Source organism: Drosophila navojoa, chromosome 2, assembly GCF_054131105.1.
Source record: "Drosophila navojoa isolate 15081-1374.11 chromosome 2, UAZ_NAV_1.0, whole genome shotgun sequence".
NCBI classification, from domain to species: Eukaryota; Metazoa; Arthropoda; class Insecta; order Diptera; family Drosophilidae; genus Drosophila; species Drosophila navojoa.
The window spans coordinates 31,240,513-31,266,334 of record NC_142890.1 but is presented as its reverse complement, the minus strand read 5'-3'; the positions used below and the strand labels follow the sequence as shown (position 1 = coordinate 31,266,334).

The window sequence follows — 25,822 nt, the reverse complement described above, 5'->3', positions numbered from 1 at the left end:
ATTTATTTTCAGTAAATCCGTAAGAACAATTTTATACGCACAGTGGCTCACAGCTTAATTCAACCACGTATCAAAAATGATAATGTAAGTTGTAAAATAATTTAACATTGATACGCAAAAAATGTAAAAAAATGGGCACACGATAGAATTATTCGAACTTGTTTAATATTTCTGAGAATTATATGTTACAATGTCCTGAACATGTTTCAAATACTAGGGAGGTAAAATGAACTTAGAAATTAGTAATTTTGGTTGTTTATTTACTCATTCCGTCCGTCCGTCCGTCCGTCCGTCCGTATGTATGAACGCGTCGATATCAGAAGATATAAGAGCTAGAGACTTCAACTTTTTTTTAAAATGTCCGTATATATCACGCGCATATCGAGTTTCTCACTAAAAAACGATAACTCATTCCGATACTTTTTTATCGATAAAAAACCTTATCGACGATCACTTAAAGAATTCTATCTCCTACATCTTTCAAGCTAGAGTCTCCAAATTTAAAATGTATATAAAGATGTATTTTATACAATTTCGGTTTTTGTTAAAATTTACCCCCCACCCCTAAATCCACCCCCTCACCATCATCTTTGTAAAAGTCGTATATCAAATACTAGAGACTTGTGATTCGGTATACACATACATTTTAACATTATGATTACGTTCTGAAAGTTTCATTACGATCGTACGTCTAGAAATTAAATTATTCAACAAATAAGTTGTCATTATATTGCCAACACTGCAGCGCAACCCAAGCGCAATCGCCTGTATATGTGAGTGTGTGTATATGCGTGTGTTTGTTTGTATGCGTGTGTGTGTGTGTGTGTTTGCTAATTATTATTGAAATATCAGTTGCTTGTAGGGTTCAGGGGATCTCGTAGTCGAGCTGTCTCGACTAGAGCTTTCTTACTTGTTATACCCTGAACCCATTGAAAATGGGAAATCAGGGTATAATGGTTTTGTTAAAAGTATGTAACAGGCAGAAGGAGGCGTGGCAGACCCCACAAAGTATATATATTCTTGATCAGGGCGACAAGCTGAGTCGATTTGGCCCTGTCCGTCTGTCTGTCCGTCCGTCCGTCCGTCCGTCCGTCCGTCCGTCCGTATGTATGAACGCGTCGATCTCAGAAGATATAAGAGCTAGACACTTCAACTTTTTTTTAAAATGTCCGTACATATCACGCGCAGATCGAGTTTATCACTAAAAAACGATAACTTATTCCGATATTTTTTTATCGATAAAAAACCTTATCGAAGATCACTTAATAATTTTATTTTATTTTTTTGTAATAAAAAGGCTAAACATTAATCAAAAGGTGTTAATTTTATTAAAAGGCTAAGACTAGTTATGTATGTAACATGCAGGAGAAGGCATCGGGGCCTGCGATATATTTTTGATCAGGGCGACGAGCTGAGTCGACTTAGCCCTGCCCGTCTTTCCGTCTGTATGAACGCCTAGATCTCAGAAGCTGTAAGAGCTAGACTCTTGAAATTTGGCATGCATACTCGTGCATACCATACGTAGTACAAGTCTGTCGTATTTTTCCCCATTTTTTTCAGCGTAATTTGAATATTATGAGAATATACATTCACTTGAACATTAGATCACGTTCTGCCAGTTTCATAAAGATAGTCGCACTACAAAAGAAAGAAGATATGCACCTATCTAGACGCTGGATTCGACGATGCGATATTAGTATCAGCTCAGCGGAGGTAGGATATGATAAAGTCTGCTTAAGCCTAGTAAAGGGCTTATCATAGACTATGGCAGTAATTCTTGATACTACTGTTGGAGTCCAAATTATAGAAAATATAGTTCCATTCAAAGTGGAGAAATTCGATTTATATCCATCCCTAATTCACCTTCTCTAATATGAAGATGCTATAAAGATTGACTCCAATCAAACTAATATAAATCTCATGCCAACCTATTATTCTAAAGTTCATTCTACAGTTCATTGAAGTACCTAAAGTCGGCCAAGAGTCTGGCCCACCTGTTGGCTGCTTAGTTGGGCTGGCAGCTGTACGCTCGGGCCAGAGCTCGGCAGCAGCTGTTCTACTTGCCGCATGAGCTTTGTGGAACACATGCTGCATGCAGCTTGTTGCACACGGTGCTCCACAAATGCCAGTCAAAGTTGAATTGTCACTTGTACATGGGCGCCCCATAATTATAACAATGGGTGGGCCACACACACACACGCACACACACACGCGTACACCCAGCTGTAAACTGTGGCATGTTCACAAATTTGTTAGCATTCCACGTTGTTGGCCGCGATGACAAAACGGCCGCCCGAAAGCGATGAAGTTGCCATGACAAATTTTGCTGTTGAAAATCGTGTTGCGTGTTTGTCGGAGTCCGAGTGGTAGATGGAGCCACGTTGCGTGGCGCGTTGCGTGGAGTCGTGTGGCCGCTCATAGACAAATCGCCACATGGCGGGCGGCCAATTAGCCGTTGGACTGGACGCCGTGGCTGAGCAGTGAAAGCAAAGACCGGGATGGTTGATGGTGCAAATGGTCTAAAGCATTTATTGGGCGGACTCGGACTCGGCCTCGAGAAATATGAACTGCACGTTCGGCATGTGGCTGTCGTCGAGAGGCGTGTCCAGCAACTCGAGCGTCGTCTGCTTGGTGAACTGCGTCCAGGAGAAAGCAGGAAGCAGGAAGCAGGAAGCAGGAAGCAGTAAGAAGGGAAAAGGAGGAAGAAAGAAATGTATTGGGAAAATATCTTACAGAGAATAAGCGATGCTACTTACATTCAGCTTGAACTCCTCGTGGAGCAGCTCACCCTCCTGCAGATAGAGGCCCAGGGTCGGAGTGCCCAGGCGCTGGATGCAACGCATGTTGAAGAGATCAAAGAGCACCTTGGTCGTCAGCTGCGTGCAGCCAATCAGGTAGAGCTGGGTGAGCAGCGGACTGCCGTGGACGAAGTCCTTCACCTGCTTGTCGGTCAGGTCCGAGCAGTGACAGAATGCCGCATAGCACAGCCTCGGCCAGCTGCCCAGAGAGGTCACATCCATGCCTGCGAACTGGCAGTCGATCAGCATCAGGCCATCCAAGCGCGGACAGCGCTGCAGCTCCAGGCCGCGCAGCCAGTCGACGGGGCCCAGGCGGCTGCCATTGATCCGCAGTGTTTTAATGTCCATGGTACGGCGACTCAGCACCAGGGATATGACCTGGAGCGTCGTCTCGGCCGTGGCGTCCTGCTGCAGCAGCTCGAGGAACTTCAGGTGGGGCAGTTGAAATATCTCCGAGGCGGCGTCCTCCTTGATGGCCGCCACGGGCAGCGTCAGCTCCTGCAGCTTGGCACTCTTCGAAATGCCGCTGAGGTCGGTAGTGCCACGCCCCATGATCTGCAGGCACTTCAAGCGGCCGCAGCCCAGCCAGATGGCGGCGAGCGCCTCGGCGGAGACGTCTTCGTGCAGTGCGAGCCACTTGAGCCGGCCGAACTGCTCGAAGAATCCCCACTGGAGGGGCATGTGGAGCTCGAGGCGATGCAAATGGGGCAGCAGCTTGGGCAGCGAGTGGAGCGGCCACTTGGCAAAGCAGTCGCTTTTGCTGCTGTCCCATTTGACCACGCACTCGTGCACGCCCGGCAGCTCCTGGATGCCGCTGCGCTCCAGCAAGCTGAGCTGCTCCTGCAGCTGGTCGCAGTTGAAGCGCACGCTGAAGAAGTGGCGGCGCATCTTGCGCACGAATTGCTTCAGTGCGTCGCCCAGCAGCTGCTTCTGGAACTCCTCAAAGTCGAGGCACTTGTACATCTCTCGCCACACGGCCACAAGCATCTTGGGCAGCTGCCTGGCGTTGCGTCGCACTGTCACCTGCTCGGCCACGCTGAACTTCTCCAGCACACCGAGCAGCGCCACACTTGCGTCCTTGGGCGCGCGCTTGTAATTGACCTCCAGCGACTTTGGGGACGCCGGGGCGGTCAGCGTGGAGCTGCTCATTGTTGGCGGACGGAGCTGCTTTATCCTCTATACGAGCGAGCCTCCAAATCAGTCTGGTGTAGTCAGCTGGCGCACTGTAGAGGGTTACTCGATGTCGTGTTGGAGTATACTATATATGCATGTAGATATGTAAGTGATTAGTTTGCTCATTGGGGATTCAGGTATTTGGATGTGAGTTTTCAATGCATGCTGCGATATCATTTGCTACGACACAAAACTACTTACATACATATAAAAAGTGAACACATAACAAAATCAAATAACAGTGGAAAGTCGCAAATGGAACACATCTCACATGCTAGGCTAATAGTCCCTGGACAAATACAGGACGGATGGCAGCCCTAAAGAAATATGTACATTCATATGTAACCATATATCAGCATACAAAATACAAATATGCATATACATATGTATGTACGGTTGATTCTTTGAATACATCAATGAATTCAAATATAAACATATGTATGTATATGTAACTATCTACTAGATATACATATATAAATGCCAATAGACATATGCACACATGTGTGTGTACAATCACATACTGGGAAAGCATGTACATATGTCTGTGTGTATGTACATACAAATAAGAATACATTGAGGCTTACCTTTTAAGCCTTGAAGCTGGACAGTTACAGCTGACACTTGGGCTCCCCAGAAAAGGCTCCACTCATGCAAAGATCAGCAGCTGGAGCAGTTGGGGCTGCCTCTTAAATCAAATCATCGAAGACAGTAGCTCAGTTTGAATGGGCCGCACTTGCTGCCTGCCCTGGGGGCCATCAAATTACCAGATGGCTGAATGGGCCGAACGGGCTGCCCGGCTGGCAATCTGGCTGGCTATGGGGCCAGTTGGTTGCCTGTTGCTAATAAAGCCGTAAAATTAAACGCCAAGAGGCCAGTGATAAACGCCCAAAGATGCTTTGAATTGTTTATTTGCGTGCAAGTAATTGCCGCTCAGCTGAGATCGCGTTACCTTGGCTTGAATCACGAAAATTAAAGGTTGGCTGCGTAATCAGCGGCTCCTAACGAGCTGCCATTGCGGTCGGCTGTGTCATTTGCGGGGCGTGGCAAACGAAGGCGTGACTTGTCGGCGCTAATGAGCCGCTAATAAGAAAGCGCTCATCTTCCATCAAGCCCTATCAGGCAACAGGTGAAGAATTGACTTCGATTCGATCTGGGCTACGCCAGCTCGCCGACTAGCCTCACTCAAGATAGATCCGAACTCTGGCCAAATGGGGCGTTTTTTGGCTAATGGAAATATTATAGCGATAATACCACTGCACCACATTCCCGAAACGAGTTTGTGTCCAAAATGTAAACGCCCCAAAAGTGGGGCTCTATGCATATATACCTATATGTATGTATAGATGTATTTATATTTCCTATTATATTTATAAATATATGTATGTATGTTTGTGTGTCTATTTGGCCCACCCGACAAGGCAATAAATGTTTGAATGGGCCAAATCTACAAAACGCGTTTTGTCCAAAGCCTTTCAGACATGGCTAAGAGATGCAGGCAAGCAAAGAAAAAGCATATATAACTGGCAATTCTTGCATATACATATATTTCTAGGTATCTCTAATATTTCCAAATATTTAAATAATGAATCCAAATTAGTTGTTTAGCCTCTGACTTGAGCTGGGTAGTTTTAATCTCTTTAATTATCTGGCGAGTATTGAATCCATCGATTCCCATAGTTAAAGTGAAATGCTCACTGATAAATAAATATTTGTATGTTCTTTCTTATGCTTAGTAGAGTCTTGGTCATTCAAATTTTCAAAATATTTTGAATTAGAATCAAAATTATGGTTTTCTAATTTGAGTAAATTGCCAGAGATAAAACAGTATCAGATGAAACGTTTCTAAATTGAGGTCTGCGTGTGTGTGTGTGTGTGTGTGTGTGTGGCTGAGATCACGATATTAATTTATTTAGCTGTCAGCTGCCTGCATGCATATTTATTCTTTTCCGCAGACTGAATAACTGTTTTCCTCCATTAATGGAAAAGTGCATTTTGATAGCGACAGCTTTGTCGTCTGGCTTTGGTTTCTAACTTGGCTAAAGGCACACTTGCACATTTCCATTGCAAGTGTCCGAGCTGTCACGGGCCAAACAATTGAAAATGAAAACAGAAAAATAAATCTTTAATTAACTTGCGTCTGAGCTGTTGAAAAATATTAATAAAACATTTCAATTTTCACGTTCACGTATGTGATTTTTCTTCATTCCACTTCATTTCTTTTTACCGCAAACCATTTTTCCGGCTGACATTTAACGAGTCACAGTCGCAGTCGCAGTCGCAGTCGCAGTCGCAGTCGCAGTCGCAGTTGACGTTGGCTTCAAACTTGTTTGCCGCTTCGGTAGCCGGGGAGTTGGAGCGTCTCTTAATTGATGCAACAGCAAAATGTTTTGGAAACAAAGCAGAGAGATATGAGCACGAGGTGTCGTAAATAAGAACCAAAATCAACTGAGCGGCTCATTAGCAGACGTGGCCCCAGCGCTTGTCAAAAAACGCACCGCGACACTAGACGCACTCCACTCGGCCTGCGCTGGGGCATGCGGCAAGTGTCGGCAGCACGCTGGCCTCCTGCCTGGGGGCGCATTAAAAGCGAATCAGCTAGGCGCCAGTCGAGCTCCAAATGAAAACATTGCCGCGCCTCATTAGGGGCAGCCCAGCAGGGCTGGCGTGCCTGAAAGCTCTCGAATCTCGAGACAAAGTTATTTAAATTTGTTTAACTGCCCCAATCATTGTAGGGGGTACGAATTCCCAGCCCGGCATGCACACGAGCTAATGATATTCGGAACTACATCAATGCAAGTCCGAGTCTACCTTTGATTATATTATTGTTTGCGGTCCTTTCAGAATTTTAGATTTGAAACTTGCATTTGGAGCTCTCCGCAGAAGATTTTCTGCTTGGAAAAGAAAAGCAAATATGGTAGAGAACGTTGTTTATTCCACTGAGACAATATCTATCAATATTATACTAAGCTACTGTAGAATCCAACTGGAACTGGAAAGTTAATTCGAAATATATAAATGAATAAACTTAGCTTTACTTTTTAAGTGAGTTACTCTCAACGTTTATTGCGTCCCATAATGAACCGAACTGCACCAAAGTTCGTTAGAGTTGATCTTAACATATAAATAAACGGAACAAAAAAATACAAAAATTATTAAACTTAAATTTAAATAGATATAAAACAGGTTTAACACTATTTAACTATGTATTACGTAAGGTAGGTGTAAATCGAGGTAAAGTGAAACGGAATATACATATGCATATACATGTACATATGTATGTATATGTATATACTTATGAGGTAAAAGGAATGTTTTTGAAATCGTAACTCCGCCAAGGTCGGCAGACTTCTCGCTTTCACGTCTGTGGAGTCGCCGCACGCATATTGGATTGGACACGCCATTTTATCAACCACGTAGAATCGCGGCCATTTTGATTTGGTCTGTTTGGGCAACAGTAGCGGTACGTGGGGCAGGCCCGCCTGAGCACAGGCGCAAACCCATGCGGACAGTGTGCGCTCGTTAGCGTTGATTTATGCGCCCAATTTGTGGCATATAAAACACGTATTATTGGAGAGCAAAAGTTAAGCCCAGCTTGCGTCCTCTCAGCCAGGATGATGGCCGCAAATTGTATTGAAAATGCGAATTGCAAACATTTTGTAGCTGAGCTAATGATCAAGCATTTACTTAGCTAGTTTATGGCATCGGCAACAACAACAACAACAACAACACAAACAACACTGCAAGCGCATCGCTCTGTGGTTTTATGATTGCGAACACCAAAGAGGACAGCCAACAGAGACGCCAATAGCGAAGCGTGTGTGGCATTTATGTCGCCTGTCATGTCAATGGACAGAACGGACGGACGGATAGCCGGACAGCCGGACAGCCGGACAGCCGGACAGCCGGACGGCCGGACGGACGGATAGATCGACCAACCGGCCTTAAGCCTGGTGACAAAGTTGCGACAACAGCGAATGGTTCACAATCGAACAACTTACCACGAGTCAGCACCACGAGCACCACTGACTCCACTGGCTCCACCGGCACCACCGGCACCACGTCCGCCCGTCATGCTAATTGCCATTTACACCTAAAGCCACAATCAAATTGTAACAAATTCCAAGCGAGGCGTATCTAGTTAAAGTACCTGACTCGACTACAAGCATACCCTGTAAAACATATAAATACGATGTATACAACGTACTTGGGCTAGCCTTGCTGTCTATCTCTGTCAGCTGACTTTACTATTAATGGTATATATTCATTACTAAAGACTATGACATTTATAAATATAGATATAGATATATAATATATATTTATGTAAAGAGTAAGTATACTCGATCCAGAAAGAAAGAAAGTTTGGAGAGCCTGGCCAGGGAATAGAAGACATATTCAGAGCTAGATAAATGGATATAGATCAACAATACATAGACCCTATCGGACCTGCTTCACCTCATTCTGACATTACATACATTTTCCAAAATATGATATAACATGAACTTCCATTTGCTATTTGTACAGGGTATTCATATTTGTTTAATGGGCAGTGCCGAGCTACATACTTAAATTATGTAAAGTAAATTATAAATATTATTATCTATTGGAGAAGTTATAAAAGTTCTCTGACCTACATAGATCAAGATGTACTGGAAGACCTGCATCAGTTTCGGTATGATTCCACGTGTAACCATGATGTCTAGGCATAGGCACTAAAATGCGTGCGATGGTCCGGCGATATACATATGTATACCCAACACGGTTCAGCAGTTAACATTTTGATAATAGTCGGCGATTTTACGAGTGCTGTCAGACCTTTGTCAGCGAGCAATCGTAAACTGTGCGGCTACGGAAGATGATGGAGCTGGGGCCGATGGAATAAAATACGAGATACCAGAACACCAGAAAAATGCCAGAGCTATCAATAAAATCGATTTTGATATGTAAATGATAGACAAAAGAAAACACTTTGGAAATTCCTGAAGACGGCGGCGTCGTCGACAATTAATAACAATTTTGCGATAATATCGATCAGCGATAGTAAACTTTATCGCCAGATTGTAAAAATCAACGGCACGCTGTGTTATTGGATCAATTATTCAAAGCGAGACGGCGATCAACCCGTCAGCCAGTCAGCCAGTCAGTCAGTCGAGTCTCCAGCTCCGAGTCGACTGGGCTAGGCTAGTCTAATGAACACATTACATAAAACGTTGGTTTTATGCCCCACTTCGAGCCATCGAGTCGGTTTTTACTCTCCCTCAGCAGTTTAGAAGACGCGCCAATTAGAAGGGCCGGCCGAGATGCGTTGCGCTTTAATGGCAATGTGACGCGAGGCTCGGGCATCGGACTCGGCCGGGCTTGGTTTGGTTTTATTGTCTACTGATATAGCTACTGATCTGTATCTGTGCATTACTCATGTTACCCAATGCTGGCCCAAAGAAATGTGGCTGCGCCTCATCAGGCCGGTCATTACTTGATTAAGTTCATTTGCGTTGGGATGCCCAGCTGGGATGCCACTCGGCACCGTAGCTCCGAGTTGGAAAAACGATACGCATGGGTAAATAACACCAGAGCCGAGCAACGGCGCCCCTTAAGTGTGCCAAGTTGCTGTAACTGGGCTATCGATGCATCATAAATCGCTGGCTTACGCGCTCTTGGCTTACATTTCACCTGTTCTTGCGGCGAATCGTTCATAACTTACGCTTTAATTGCACTCCAAATTCGTGACAGACTGCGAGCGACTGCAAGTTTTACGGGAGTTATGGCCCCTTGCTCGAATTTCACTTGGTGAGCGACTTGTAATCGTGGTAGCTAAGCACACGATCGAGCTCAGTGGGCTTTGATTTCGATTTCGATTTCGATTTCGGTTTAAGTTTTATGTGCGCCGATCTGTATACAGTCGAGCAGCTACTTGACTAGCCTCACATGACTTATGGGCCCCTGACCGCCGTTAATCTAAATGCAAAGTGAGTTATAGCAGATCGCCAGCTGGGACAGACTTCTGCCTATCGAGTATGATATCTAAATGTGGATCAGACAAGACATGGATATCTTACTTCACATTTTGGAGAATCCCTTCAAAAACCAAGCGAACTCTCATTGATCTATCTCTTTGTAATTGTCCCACAAATGGAAAATCTCATTTTCATTGGCTACTGTCTGAGCAAGACTTATCTATTGCCTTTACGCCCACATAGGCCAATCGTAAGAATCTTCAGCAGAATGAACTTTGTAAAAGCTACTCTCCCTCTCTCATTCTCTCTCTCTCTCTCTGTCTCTCCTCCTATCTGGGATCTGTCTGTCTTGTAGTTGTTAACTGTTTCGTAAGCCTTCATTCACACGATGTATGACGATCACGATGTTGCTTGTCTGATGGCCGTTGCTGCTGTCTAACCTCATCAATCATTGAAAGCGCCCCCAAAATCAAATCTATTTTTGCTAATATCGCATAATCTTGATTACTCATTTCCGGCGCACATCTCACAACAAATTGTCAAAGGCAATTGCCTGGCCACAACAGCAAGAGCCGAACGAACAAATACCCTGCATATGCAAGTACGTAATATCATATTCATTTATTATAGTTGGATACATTGAGATGTTGTTTCGCAATCCCTCTCAATAAATATCAACATTACGCAAGCACAAAGTCTGAATCGACTTTGAATATATGTACATATGTAGGATCAGAATCAATAGCAATTGCCCGCTCTGATCCTTAGTGCACCGACTAGGCCATATGTAGCGGGCGTCGCTCCGTTAGATACTTTCTAAAACAATGGCATCTCAAGTGGTGCGCTAAGTACCACAATTGAGCGAAAAGAAATTGCACAGTCATTACAAACAGAGGAGCGGACTCAGCCCGTCAAGTACTCAATAATTCACAAAAAATAAAAGAGTTGAAAAACGAAAAGGAGAAAAAAACTAAAATGCTGAAAATCAAATGATCAATACGAACGACAAGGGGCAACAAGTAAAAGAGCAACACGCGACGGGGCCAACAGCAATAGCAACAACAACAAGAACAACAACAAGAGCAAGACAAGAAATTGAAAAGCCACAAGTCATCTCAGCTGGTGGCTTAAAAGGCGCGTGCTAAGCCATTCATATTCATAAAAGAGCCACAGAGCGTCTGGGAGACGGAGCCGGCAAAAGGAAGAAAGAAGAAGGAGCCGAAAACAAAAATAATAATAATAAAAATTAAGGATTGTCAGAGAGCAGGCCGCGACGAGATTGCGAATGCGAAGCTGCCACAGATGAGGCTGAAAACTGGACTGCTGCCAATGGAGGCTTACAGACTGCGGCTTAGAATCCAGCCACGGCAACAGACAGCGGACACCAGACATAAGACAGACAGATAGACAGACAGACCGACAGACAGACAACAGACAGCAACAGTGACTGCGAGTGCGACAGCTACAGACGATCAACTATCGCTGGTGCCAGTTCCGCAATGTCGCCGGGCGACAGCATCAACTCAACTCAACTCAACTCAACTCAAGTCAAGTCAACTGAACGTGCCCATGGAAGATGAAAACACGTAAACAACTAGAACCAAAATATACGAATTGTCTCGATAGATGCAAAGCTTTGAATACTCTCTAGAAATTAAATGTAGGCGCCGAATAAAATGGAACTTTTGAAGTAAAATATGCTAGAATTATTAAATGGAGATTGGAGGAGAAGTAAACACATATATATTTATTGTAGAAATAAACATCGATAATATTATTATGTGACGGCTTAAGGTTTCAAATAAATAATTAAATAAAAGTCTTAGTCTTCAATAATTTGGTGACTCGGATCTGAATAACTCTTAAAATTAAACACTTGTAATTTTTCTGGCTCGTAAAATAGAAAACCTTTTTTGTTAATTATCAATTTTCGATCCCAAACGTAAAATTATTTATTGACAAACGCTGTTATATCTAAGATGAAAAATAAAGGACGCTAATCATTGAACAACTATAAATAAAATATACAACAACAACAACATTTCATTATTACATTTTCTTTGCACAATTCTCTCGAACTCAGCGCAGAAGCGCGAATGCTCTCTATATGTGTAGAGCATATATAATCAACAATTCGTCTCTTTTACTCTTGTCGATTTAATATTTTTTCACTCTTCATCTCTCTCTCTCTCTCTCTCTCTCTCTCTTTCTGTCTTTCTCTTTTTGCTGTTCATTTGCTCAGTTTTTTAGGGATGGGCATATCCGATTTTTGTTACAAGTAAAACCTTACGTTCAGGCTTTTGTATTGTTGCTGTTGTTGTTGTTGCTGTTGTTGCTGTTGTTGCTGTTGCGGCCGTTGTTGCTGTTGATGTTTTTATCTTGTAGTCAGTCAGTCACAGAGACAGCCACTCCAGCTGCATGTGGTTGTTGCTGCTGTTGCTGTTGCTGTTGCCGTCGTCGTTGTTGATGTTGTTGTTGTTGTTGTAATTGTAGCTGGCTTACCTTTTGGATTGGCTTTGCTTTGGTCTCTATGGACGCTGTGTGATTTTACAGTTTGATTGATTGGATTAGGTACTTATGTTATTAATTTACTTCTATTTGGAAACAAGCAAGTGGACAATGGACATTGTTGCTCAGCTTGTGGCTCGGGCAGAGGCTTGTGGCGAATGCTTTTCGTCGTAGCTTTTTCAATTTTCATTCAAGCAATCGATGGCGATCCATTCATGATGGGACCCTGCGTTGCTTTGACAAATTGTAATTCAAAGATTAATGCGGCACTTCCGTTTGGCCCAACTATTTCTGTCTATGAATCCAATTCGCCCAGTCCGTCCACTCTTAGTGTATGCGTTAATTTTTAGTCATTCTCTTGATTTTCCCATCTTAATTATTCTTGTTCCTCTTCGTTTTCAGTTAAGTGTAAACAAATTAATATTTCAGCTATTCGACGTCTTATCGAGCTGGAGTCGTGGCATCATCTTGTTCGCTGCTCTGTATCTGCGCCGCTTATCGAGCCCCCAGAGAAACAATCAAAGCGTCTTTAACACTTTTCGATAATTGTGAGTTATATCGCACCGGCATTTGCATTAATCGCTTTTTGGCGATAGGCATCGAGCGCAGGGCCTGCCCATCCACAGGTTTTCATTAATTGATGCAACGGTACAGCCAGCTGCCAGCCGCTAGCAGAGAGACGCGTCGACTGACTGATAACCATCAATGGCTACGACAAGAGCTCCGGCACACGGCTGGTGGTCTCGACACCTGACCAAATGTCAAGCTCAACAGGCCGCATCATTAGTGGAGCGCTGCATACACGGTCGACGACAACGCCCCAAAGCAGGTGTAAATGTAAATAATCTCGGCCAACGTTGACACTTACACACTTACACACACACACACACACACACACACACACACGCATACACACATGGACAGGCGCATACGCATACGCACTCCACATGGGGCAGACAGTTAGCCAGCCAGCATTTGGCTCAATATCTTGTATTTTTTAATTAATTTTCGAAACGCGTTCGACATTTGTCTAGCGCGTATATTTCATGAGCTCATTCAAAGTAATTTCAATTAAAATTGGAAATCAAGTTAAATGCAAGTCGCCATTTACCCATTTACCAGCCCGACAAAACCAGAGCTCCAGTCGCCTTGGAGCCCATGCATGCTGCTCTGCTGGCTCTGCCTCGCCGCTGCCTGGAATCGAATTGCGTCTCCCCAAACACAGCTTCAGTCTACAGTCCATAGTCTCCTCTCATCCTCTTGTCTGGGCCGGCAAAGCGCAGCAAATGCATTTAGCCATTTTGGGGACGTGGCTGACAAAGTTGTTGTTGTTGTTGTTGGGGCCTAGCGCCTTAGGGCTGCTAGAGGAAGGGAACCATACAGATCCACGACTAAGCCACATCTCAAGAGCCGTACCCATTTTCCATTTCCGTTGGGGAAATACATGTGTACTTTATCTGCAGCTCGAAATCAAAGTTTTGTCAGCTACATGATCTGCATGTTTAACGATCTGGATTCTGTTTAATCTATCATGGATCTTAAATGAGTACACATATGTAACTCAAAAATGATCACACAAAAATCACTCTTTAGATGATTACAGTGATAAGAACTCGACATGGTTATATATTTCTAATACCTTACATTTACACATTTTACAAAAAGAAAAAAAGTGACAATAAGAATGTCGAAATGTCGCGCTTATTGGACTTACGAGAAGCTCATGTCTTCATTCAATTCAACAAAAACCAAACCAAACATAAATATACATACATATTTATTTAAGAAACATTTATAATTTCAATATGTTTTTTTGCAAAGGTAAGCCACTAACCATAGAGCACATAGACTAGACATGTAGAACGAATTTGTTCGATCCGAAAAACCTTTGCTGGCTCGGGTAATGAAAGATAGCACGACGAAATGTTATTTGGTTAGTAGTCTAGTCTATGTGTTCTTTGGTTAGTGGGTGAACTAACTTAAAGATCTCTTAATATACTAACGATGAGTCGCTGTTTCGCTCATGTTTATAAGCTATTTATCGATTGCATTGAAGAAATCCCAGGAAAAAAGCCAGGAAAAATTTCAGATGCATCGAGTGCCTGTAGTCGAATAGCCGCATATAAAACCATTATTTGTAAGCTTTTACTTGATATCGATATTATTAATGCTTATGTAGATGCATGCATATACATATACTTAGTGGTCGCTTAGTGGAGTTTCAGATTCATCTATTGCTACGCCGCGCTGATGCTGACTGAACCTCTTCGTTTGTTCATTCTCTTTGGACGGCAGTGAAATTTGTAAATGAGACGCAAAAGAGGAGCATAAAAATTAAAGGAACACCAAAAACGGCACACGGCAGTCGTAAAGTAAATGGTCAGAACTCAATGTCTGGCAGTCGAAGGGGTTTCCATGCTTCGAATGCCAAACCCAGATGCCCAGATGCCCAGAATCCCATCTCCCTCTCTCTACCTCTCTCTCCCTCTCTCTCCCTCTCTCTCTCTCTCTCTCTGACTCTGCTAGCTATAGAGATGATCAGTAGTGAGGGCCCTCTTGCGGGTTGCGTGTCTTTCATTTGGTGACATTCTCGTCGCTGAGTTGTTGTTATGGCCAGGAATTGATGTTGTTGTTGTTGCTTGTCATTTTGAAAATTATATGTCACACTTTTGGCGTTAAAACCGGCACAATACCCGTGTTGGAGACGCAGCGCGACGACCCGCCAGGCGACCCGGTTTTAGAGTCCTGATTTTTATTGTCATGTTTTGATCTTTGTTTTTATTTTGTTCCTGTTCATATTTGTTGTTGTTGTCGTTGTCGCTGTTACTGTAGCTGTTGTTGCTGTTGCTGTTGCTGTTGTGGCAGTTGGTTTTGGTTGATGTTGTCGAGGAATGCGCATAAAAACTTTTATGCTGTCAGCGCTCGACGTCTGTTCCAGCTCAGCTTGCACTTTTTGATCACACGCACACACACATCACACTCAGTCACACACACACACACATAAATATGCTTAGTTAATGCTTGTATTTTATGCATTAACTAATTTGTCTCAATATACAATTTCAATTTGACGGAGCTGTGACATTTGCAGACTAAGAAAACATTTGCATTTCCCTGCCCCACTTGCTCAGCGTAGCGTTTGATTAGAAAATTGGTAAATTGGAAAATTTGTCAGCAGCTCGTCAAGAAAATCTGTGGGTCTGCGCAGTGTGGCTAGTGTGGGTGGCACCTTGGCGGGGCAGCGAGCTCTTTAGGTAGTCCATCAATCGCGTTTATATGCCCAACATCCCGCATCTGTAGATCAGGCCGAGACAAAGGAATTTCCAAACTGTGTTAATTGATTTTTCGTTTTTATTTTCTTTTCGTGTAGTTTTGACCCAAAAGCATTTATAAACGCTTCGATTTGAGTGTCTCGCGTCTCGATTATCGATTCTCGGTTTTTGTTTTAGTCCCCTCCTCGTTAAAGTTGTCAATAAGTGCACCATTTTCGGCTGCTTATCAGCGGAGGAAAACTAACGAAAACGTATAACGTATAAATACGTAAGCTGGCAGAGGCAATTTAAATGCTAATTTGTGCCTGACTGCGTTTTGTTTTCATATGTTGTGATAATTACCTCGACTTATTTTCCCAGTGCTGTGTGCTGGGCAGCAGGTTGCTTATCTGTGTGCTTTACATTAAATACCGTTGGGAAATTTGTAAAGAAATGTTAATTTCGATGTCAGTGGCTGCGTGTGGCCCGCACGACTAACTAACTAACTAATTGGTTTTCCGGCCAAGAGCTTAAATAAATTTCTGCCTAAATGGCAGATAAGTGCACCAACTCCCAACTGGCAACGAGCAGCGGCAGCACAAGCAACATCTACAGTAACATCAGCAACTGTTGGAGGCTCGGCTGAGCTTAACCAAGTTATTACAATTCTTGTCACCTGGCATGGAAATTTACAAGGGCAACACAAATAATTGAACAACAATTTTCCATTTTCGCCAGAAATAGCCAAGGACGTGAGTTGTTCAGCTCGTGAAGTGGGCCGTGAGGAGGGAGTATGAGCTGCAGCAGCACCAGCAGCAGTAGCCAAAGCGATTCTAAATTGATTTTACACCGGCTGCCCGCAGGACACACAGGTCCACAAATGCCGAAAGAACTCCTCGAGTCCAAGTCGACGCAGATTAGCACTGGGCAACACATGTTGCTGTTGTTGCTGTTGTTGCTGTTGCTGTTGCTGTTGCTGTTGCTGTTGCTGCTCATCAGCAACGAGGCACGCAAGTTGTAGCTACAAGTTGTACATGGCATCGGGGCAGAGAAGGCAGCGCTGCCTGCAACATTTTTGGCGTTAAACAAAAATTTCTGTTCAACGGCATGTCGCAATTTTAATTGAACCAGCCATTAATTAATTTCAACACGCCACATTCAAGGGTGAGCCAAGTCCCCAAAAGGAACTCCACAAATGCGAACTGGACACGTGACCAGAAGTCCACTGTACAACGCATACATACATACATACAAGCATGCATAGTTGGTTAATCAGTTTGGGATTCGCCTGTGGATTGATATCATTTGGCAAGATTATAAATTTATAGTAAGCCAATTGTCATAGAGCTTGATTGGCATCAAATGGAAGATCATTTAATAAATTCATAGTACAAGTGGTTAGTGGTTAGTGGTAGAAGTCTAATCCATCTTGGACTCCAACTAGAACTGCAGAGCAATTTGATGGTGTCTACGCTCGATACTATCGATGTTTCACTATTTTTTTTTTTTTAAGTTTTCTAATAAATTAATAATGCAAATAATCAGCTTTTTATGAATCCCCTCATAATCAATATCTAACTAATGGTGTTTACAGCATCAATATCAACAATCAGTAGATATTTATCAACTCCAACTAATTTTACACCATAATTTATGTAAAATATTCGAGTGATTCGAAAATATTAATTTGTTCAAATTACAATTTAAACGTACATATATTTATATGTATATTTAAAAAACAAATATTTGATCTATCAAAGTGAAGATAGGAAAACTTACATTAACTCCGTAACCAATTTTAATTTGTTAATTTAAATGTTGTTCACTTGGCTCGAGTCGTATCATTGAACAGTATATAGCTCGGCTTAAAAATTGCTATGGCCCTATAACAACATTTTCTCAGTTGCAGGCTGAGTCGCTTAGCACATCAGAGGAAGAAGCTGTCAGCTTGAGAAGGCAATCTTCCACTTAAGCCCAGAGCTTGCCTAAAAGTCCAGCTCTCGGTGGATCTGAGTGCGAGCTGTGCCGTTGCCTTCTATTTGGCTGCGCGGTGTACAGAAGTCTAGCGCTTAAATATATTTCCTTTTTATTTTTTATTTTAATATTTTCGTTTCTTGCATTTAAGCAGCCCCACATTCCCGATCAGCTTAGAGCTCGCGTCCAGTGCCACTCAGACGGGCTGAGCATAGGAAGGCTTCCAGCCTGGCCAGCCAGACGCAGATGCAGATGCAAATATATTGGCAACACGGTCGCCCAATGTGGCGGCAATAATTTCAAGATTGATGACCGCGTAGTTCAGTTAACGGCAACGGCAACGATCGACAACAGATCCGCTGAACGGGGCGATCAACCGTTGGCAGCCTTTGCATAAATAATAATAGACTTGTAGGCCAATTGTGCTAACATGGCTGGTGGTTAGCGTAATAATTCATTGGCCCCACGATGGGGCCATCATTAGGCAGTCAAAACGGCTACTGAATTTGTGATCGAGCAGCCGAAAAACAAAAACAAAAAAAAAAAAAAAAAACAAGAGAGGAGCTGCAAAGAGAGGAAGAGAAACACCCAATCGTTCGTCGATCGTCGATCGTCGATTGTAGATAGTGGATCGTAGATCGATTCGAGAGTCTGCACCTGAGCAAATCTTTGGCTTTGCAAATTGGGGCGTATTCGTTTGGGGATCTTGATAATCAACATTAATTGTGAATCAATGAATACACGCCTCGGTCAACGGGGGCGAGGCTGACTCGGAGGCCTCTCCTAGATAATTGGTTCAAATGTGCGCAAAGCGCGTTTCCAAGTTTGTTTAAAAGACCATTAATTAGAGCGCTTAATTGCTGCGAAGAGATTCAGAGATTAATTGCGAAATATCGCAGATATGGAACTCCACAAAGTCCCAGCGGATCTCACAGATCCCGTGCCAGAGAGCGAAGAGTGCACAGAGTTGTGACAAAATATTGGAAAGTTTGCAGCCATAAATTGTCCAGGTTAATTGCAGCAGCCCAACGCTAGGTGGCGCTAGCCGCGAGTCGTTAATTGCCGTCGGGACAAACTAATTGATGGCTACAAATTAGAGATGGGTGCGTGATGAAAAAATGAACTAGCTAAATATCTAATATCTATGAATTTTAAATCACAGAGGTACTAATAATTATTTGACATGTCGATTTTATAATGAATAACATAATAAATAAATAAATAAACATACCAAATAATATGAGTGAAAAATGAAAAATGATTCAAATAAAAATTTGTTTTTTTTGTTCAATATGAGATATTTTCTTTCACATATTTATGTCATCACGCATAATTCAATCCATCTATAGATAAGTTCTAGATTCGTTTGATCATTAACGAATAGCTTTAAATGTGTTTTCTCATGTGTATAAGAATATACAAATATGCACTTAAGACTCAACCCCGTGTCACGATAGAAAGCACGTGAAACGTTCACATCCCATCTCGCATCTCCCATCTGCCATCTGCCGTTTGCTCCAGTCTATGCCGATTCTCGAGTCCCCAGTGCAGACTCCATGACGCTATCTATTTAATGTTTCAGTTTTAATTCTGCAGCACTTCCTGTAATTATGTGGAGAGTGAGCGAGACACTCTCGAGCGTATCGGCTATATCGATGTTGGGCTTCTTTATGGGAAATTATTGCTATTTTTAATGCAAATACGCTAATTACAAACACTGATAAGCGCGCGGCTACCAATGCCAGCCTATGCATTTATCAGGCATACCAAGACTCTCAAGAGCGACCAGTTGCCAGTTGGCCAGTTGGCCAATGGCCATTGGCTTTGGCTGGGACTGTGCTTGAGGTTGCGGCTGCGGTTGTGGCAGCGGCGCCTTTGGTCGCCGAACGCCCGCGGCACAATACCTTGACAAAGTGGCACGCTTCCGCAATGTCGCCAGATCGAGCAGCTTCCAGTCCCCTCCCGATTACCTGCCAATCACTCCCTCCCTCCCTCGCCCGACTCACCGGTCCCTGCTCCCGGCTCAGGTCTGCGTCTGCACAGTCGACTAAAATATAAGACCGAAAATGAATTAAATTGATCTAGTTTCTTTATGGCCATGAAATGCTTCTGTGCGACGACAGACCCCGCGCTCGATGCTCGGTCATGAAATATGCGGCCATAGATACGCAGTCTGGACAGCATTCAGAGACGAAGTCAGACCTGGAGCAAGCTGGATGTGGATGTGGATGTGGATGTGGAGCCAGAGTTGGGCTAATGCATTGGCAGTGCACATGATGAATTAGTTTTGATTAGACAACCCCTCCGCTGGCACTGGCGCTGGCTGGAGAGCTCTCGGCGTTCGTGCACTTCTTCAGTGTCGCTGAGGTCGTCGGCCGTGACTTTCGCTGATCTTGCCATAATATATCAGAGCCATTCAATTAGTCAAGTGTCATACGTGGTGCGATATGGCCCATTATTAATTGCATTTCGGCTTCCGACTGAGCATTCTTTGCTCACCTCATTTTCGCTTAGCTACTCTAAAGATGCAGGATTCGACCCGAACTGGTTTTACTTCTGTGTCTTTACACTTATCTATTTATGAAAGATGTATCTGGACTGAGATCAGTACTTGTAATACGTATAATTATGTTTCATTCTCATCTCAGATTTAGATGTGGACTCAAGTTATCTACATACAAATAGTAGACATACTAAAATGTAGTACAATAATAAAGCAAAATAAACATAGCTAAAAATAAATAGATGTATTTGTTGTTCAGCTATAATATAATTATATTCAAATGTGTTAGGAATTACTTGGCCTTGTAATATGTATGGAAATGCGACGGAAAAGTTTCGAATATGATTTACAGCAAGCACTCCGAGTTTTTCACTAGAGTTGTTTTTTTTTTGGCTAGATCGTGCTGTTGGTATTGCTGCTTCGCATTTGAATGTGGAAAATGCAACTGTGCCTCGTGTTGCATGTGGCATGCAAAGCCGAGCTGGGCTGCTAACTGCCAGCAATTCTATTCATTTACAAAATAAATCACTAACGGCTACTCATTAGCTGTTAGCCGAAGATATTAAGCCAGAGCCCAGCAGAGATTGCTCGCATGACATTTTCTGGCTGGGACCAGACTCGGTCGCCGTTCGTCGTTTGCCGTTCGCTGTCAGGCAGGAGAAGAGAAGACTCATCAGACGCATCGGGAAGTGACGGGCGACACCTCGCACACTGATGGGCTCCACGTTGGGGCTCCTCTTTGGCTGGGGGCTGCGCAGTTAAATGCTGGAAAGTATTTTCGATCGAAATTCGGCTGCGATAAGAGATCGCACGGGACGGTCGTATATTGGCGCTACCGAACGACAAGATGGAAGTTGTCGCCGCTTATCGAATCGAAATCGAAATCAATTTGACAACCATATCTGCGGCCTGCCATCGCGACAGCTACACCTAAGCAACTCCAGTTGGCGCACTTGGGCGACGTTACACAGACGCCCGGGCTGCGAATGGGTAGTTCATCACCTGTTCGGGTCCAGCTCCAAGCTCTAAGGATTACAGCTACAGCTGCGGCCGAGTCAAATAATTTTGTTTGCGCCTGTCATAAGCGGGCCAAACTTGGCTAACTGGCCATTGGTAGCCACAGCTCGCGGCTCAAATTGTACCGCAAGCACACAAATCACAAAAACTGCTCCAGCTGTGGCTGAAACTGAAGCTAAATGTGAAGCTACAGCTACAGCCACAGCTACAGCTACAGCTGGAGTTCCTCCTCCTCCTCCTTCTCGTTCCCTCGATGCCCGCCCAGCGATGATTGCTGCGCAGACGAGAATTTCTAGTTTGAAGCAAAGGCAAACCTTAACTGTGGCAAGCCGGGCCGGGCCGGGCCGGGCAAGGCTAGGCCAGGCCAGGACGGGGCTAGGCTTGACCAGGCCGAGGAAGCTGCCGTGAAAGCATTTGCATTTTTATACTCTTGCCGAGTGCATGCTGACGTTCTCGAAGGAAACAAGGCTAAATGAAATGAGAAAGCCGTTTATGAAGGTACCAAGAAAAGTGAGAAATAAAATATGTACGTAAACGTAATAATATGTGTACAAAGTATATAATTGCTCTTGTATAGGGAAATCAGAAAAATAAAAAATTAATTAAATAAAAAAAGTTAATTATAGATATGAGAATATTGAGAAACAAAATATACTTAATTAAGAATATAATTACTAAAATAAATAAAAATGTACTACAATAAAATATATAAGAATTAAGTCACACTCGTAATTTTGTTAAATTATTTTTTTTAATTAATATAAAATTTATTTGATTATTCTTTAGTTTAATTGAAAATATCTAAATAGTTTGTTATATTAAAATATTGTTACACAATATTTTTGTAAAAACTATGTTATCATTATAAGAATATTTTTTTTATGAGGCTTATGAGGTATTTATAAGTAATAAATTCTTTAAAAGCTTCTAAAACCTTCTAATGACAATACTTGACAATAATAAATATAAGAAAATATATTAAATAAATAAAGTATTTCTAACAAAAGATAAATTTAATATTTAAGTTATATCAGCATTAAGTTTGGTGAGGGTAGCTCTGAGGCGGTTGGCTTGAAATCGCTTTCTTTTCTCGGGCATTTTTACGATAGAATTGCGCTCATAACTTTGGTCGGCTAACGTCGCTTTGCGTCGCGTCGCATCGGCTGCTTGTCTTAGGCAAAACTGAAGAATTTCAGGCCCGACATGCGCCTGTCGCTGTCGCTGGCGGCTGCCGGCTGCGCAGTCGCCACGCGGCAGGGCCGGTAGAGGCGGTGCGGGCGGCTCAGATAGTGGAAGCAGTCGCTAGCCGCCCGGCCGGGTTCGCCAGTCGGGCGACTTTCGAGCGCGTGTGGCTGCCACCGAGTGGAGGAGCGCATCGTTTTAGAGTTTGGAACATTTCATTAGTTTTGAGTGCCGGCATATATCGTCGATCTAGTCTCTCTGCTCGAAGTTGCCGTCGCCGTCGCCGTCGCCGTCGTCGTCGTCTTCAGCTCGACTTTGGCTATTATTTTCAATTTTATTGCGGGCTTTTATTAGCGCTCTGCATTTCGTTGCTCATACCTGCAATATGGACAGTGCTTTATATGGCATAGAGATATGCCTGATTGAAATGTATGTATGTTGCTGTAATTTATATGGCCATAGTGAAAGACACATCTGAATCTGAATTTTCTCGGTTTTATTTGTTCAAAAAGTTGTTTGTTGCCAAATTAGCATATTGTTATTATCGTTTTGTGTATTCATACATACACATACATATGTATGAATGTATCTATGTATGTTTGTGGTATATATGTATGTATGTATTTAGTTTGTATGGTAGAATATACTGACACAAAATATAAACTTAGCTCTAGGAATATACATATTGATATAGTCAATATATATACACACATATTCATACATGTATGTATATATATATGTACATCATACAAGAGTCGTTGATAGCAAAAAACTTATCCAGCTACAAGTTCGAGTGAAATTGATATATACGTATGCATGTGTGTATATGTCGTACATAGTATTGAAGGACTATCCTATATACATGCATACAATATATGTATGTATATACATATGTGTGTAGATAGTTGGAACTAAACTCTCAAAGTTCTGATTCGGAATGCTTAAGATTAACGCAGGGACAGTCTTTAAAATTAGAGATGAGAATTGAGAGATCTTACTGTAAGTCTTGAAATGTACTTGTACTCGCACCGTCTCTTAACTACTAAAGTGACGCACATAGGACATTGAGAAAGAAACATTAATACTGGATGCAAGCCGAGTGGAATAACATAGTATATACGATATACGATCTTAGTTAGCTCTAGTTTATGTAAGTAACGCACACATAAAAACATTCGCAATGCAACATCTATATAAAAAACGTAATTACAATCTATGCAATTTATGTTGTATTGTTTACTATTCTGCTTGACTTTGAGCGTTTGTGACTAATTTAATTAAATATATTTGCAATATTCATTCGTCTCGCGATTAGCTACAAATAGTTTTCGACTAGCTAAGAATGCATCAATAAATACATTTATCCAAAGGTTCCAAATTCTGAATTCTATCCAATCTATATAATTTGTTTATATGTATGGAAGAAAAACTGTCCATAAGCAACATCCATAAATAATTCATTTAACTTTCTTTTTTTTTCTGTATGCACATATTACATTAAAATGTGGGACATACATATATATGTTTATATATATTAATCTTTTTAGCACTTTTCGTATAAGTTTATTGAATACACGAGAATTAAATATTTTGACATTGAACCATGCATTGAATAAACAATATAAATCACAACGTTTTTAATTTCAGATTTAATTCAATTCATTTTTGTTTTCTCATTTATATATATTTGTTTTGTATGTGTGTGATAAATATTTTTGATTATTATTTTCAGCTACTTCTTTTTTAAATTGTTCAGCTCAAATTTCATTTTTTTTTTTTTTTTATTTTTTTTGATGGCACATACGTTTCTTACATTTCAAAATTTAAACTTATTTATTTTTTTTATTTTGTTGAAGGCTCTTTGCGACCTGTTTTAATTTTCCATCAGTTTTGTACATTTAAAACATTCAAAATGGTATTTACTTAGTTTTTATTGAGTATGCACTCTGCGCATCAGTGTGAGTTACCAAATCTCTTATCGTCTAAATAGTCGGGAGCTCGCGGCTCTGCTCGATCCCCTGCTTAAGACTAGGCTTTGTGTCTCATGTCAGCGGCTATGCGAAATATGCTCGTATCATTTAGGCATACTTCACCGTAGAGTAATATATGTTTCTCAAACCGTTCGTTCCATTCGTTATTCAGCTATCGTTGCTTATGTGGCACTCGAGTTCCATGTAGTTTCTAACTTTACCTGGTTTCTCTTAAGGCTAGGTGATTGACTCATATAAATATATGTATATGTGCTCTATGTATGTGTCTGTATATGTGTGCATATACCAATATGTATGTGATACTGAAAATGATAACCGTGGGCAAACGAAAGAAATAAACGAAAATGTGTTTTGTGTATTGTTTTTTAATCATAAAAAAGGTTTCAACTTAGACTTAGAGCAATTTCAAACTAAAAACTAGAGTATATTTAATATATATATATTTGAAAATGATTTCACTTGTTGATTTCTCTTCGATTTAAATTAGAATTAGAATTAGATTTAAATTATTGTTGCCGTTGATTTCGAATCAATTAAGGAAGTACAAGAGGCATTTTCAACACTCGATTCACAATGCAATTTTCGTTAAGTTTCGATTAGTTTTTCTTCTTTTGAAACAATAATTTAAAGAATTAATCGTAATTTGTTGCACAAGTTAATTTGTTGTTGTTTTTGTTCCTTACTTAACACACATTCAACTGAAGTCCTTAAGTCCTGCTGTAACTTATGACATGCACAAAAATGGCTGATTTCTTGTTTGTTTTTTGTTTTGTTTTGTTTTTTAATCTCTTAGCTTAATACAAAAATGATATGCTAAAGTTTATGTTTTTATTTTCTCTTCTCTTTCTTATTAATGTGGGTGTGAGTGTGTGTGTGTGTCTGTGCGTGTGTGGGAGTTAAACCTAAACACTAAGCTGCTAAATAAGTTAATAAGATACTTTAAAATGCTTAACTGCAATAAATTAGTTTCTCGTGTTAGAATTTTTTTTGATTTTTGTTTTTAAGTTTTAAATGAACATTAGCTATGCAAAGTTGAAGGGGATTATATTTGTATTAAAAATTAATTGTTTTCATTTTATGTGTTTTTTTTAGTTATAGGAAATTAAAATTAATAATTATTACACATGAGATCACAGTATTAGAGACATAAGTTAAATATTTGTAAATATTTTGTTATTTGTTTGTTTTTTTTTTTTTTTTTTTTTTTTTTTTTTGCATTTTATTTCCATTTTATGTTTCTTCTTCTTCTGTTTAGTTTTAAGACTTTGCTTGGGTTAGTAACTATGCTGTTGTTATTGTTTTTTGTTGTTGTTGTTATTGTTTTTGTTTACTGTGGCTGCCTAGCGACGCTTGAGTTTAGTTTTTAATATTATATATAGGCTATGTTTAACATATATGTCTTGCGTAGATTTTGCTGCTAGCACAACCCAAAAATTACGGCTACAACTTTAGAAATTATTTAGCTAATTTTATC

At 41.5% G+C, this 25,822-nt stretch overlaps 1 protein-coding gene and 1 long non-coding RNA gene across 2 annotated transcripts in view; both read right to left on the bottom strand.

Annotated features, from left to right (window-relative positions):
- Positions 1-1,971: 1,971 nt before the first annotated feature.
- LOC108658617 (uncharacterized) lies at positions 1,972-4,072 on the bottom strand. The gene is made up of 2 exons (XM_030387974.2): positions 2,757-4,072; positions 1,972-2,636 (listed from the first exon to the last, which is right to left on the bottom strand). Exons 1-2 carry the CDS (start codon positions 3,945-3,947, stop codon positions 2,529-2,531), a joined length of 1,299 nt encoding a protein of 432 aa, XP_030243834.1. The 5' UTR covers positions 3,948-4,072; the 3' UTR covers positions 1,972-2,528.
- Positions 4,073-24,119: 20,047 nt separating this feature from the next.
- Positions 24,120-25,822, bottom strand: part of LOC149092468 (uncharacterized) — a 124,795-nt gene continuing 123,092 nt past the window's right edge. The window contains exon 2 of the long non-coding RNA XR_016197675.1: positions 24,120-25,586. This is a non-coding gene — a long non-coding RNA (uncharacterized LOC149092468). The remainder of the gene's footprint in view (positions 25,587-25,822) is intronic.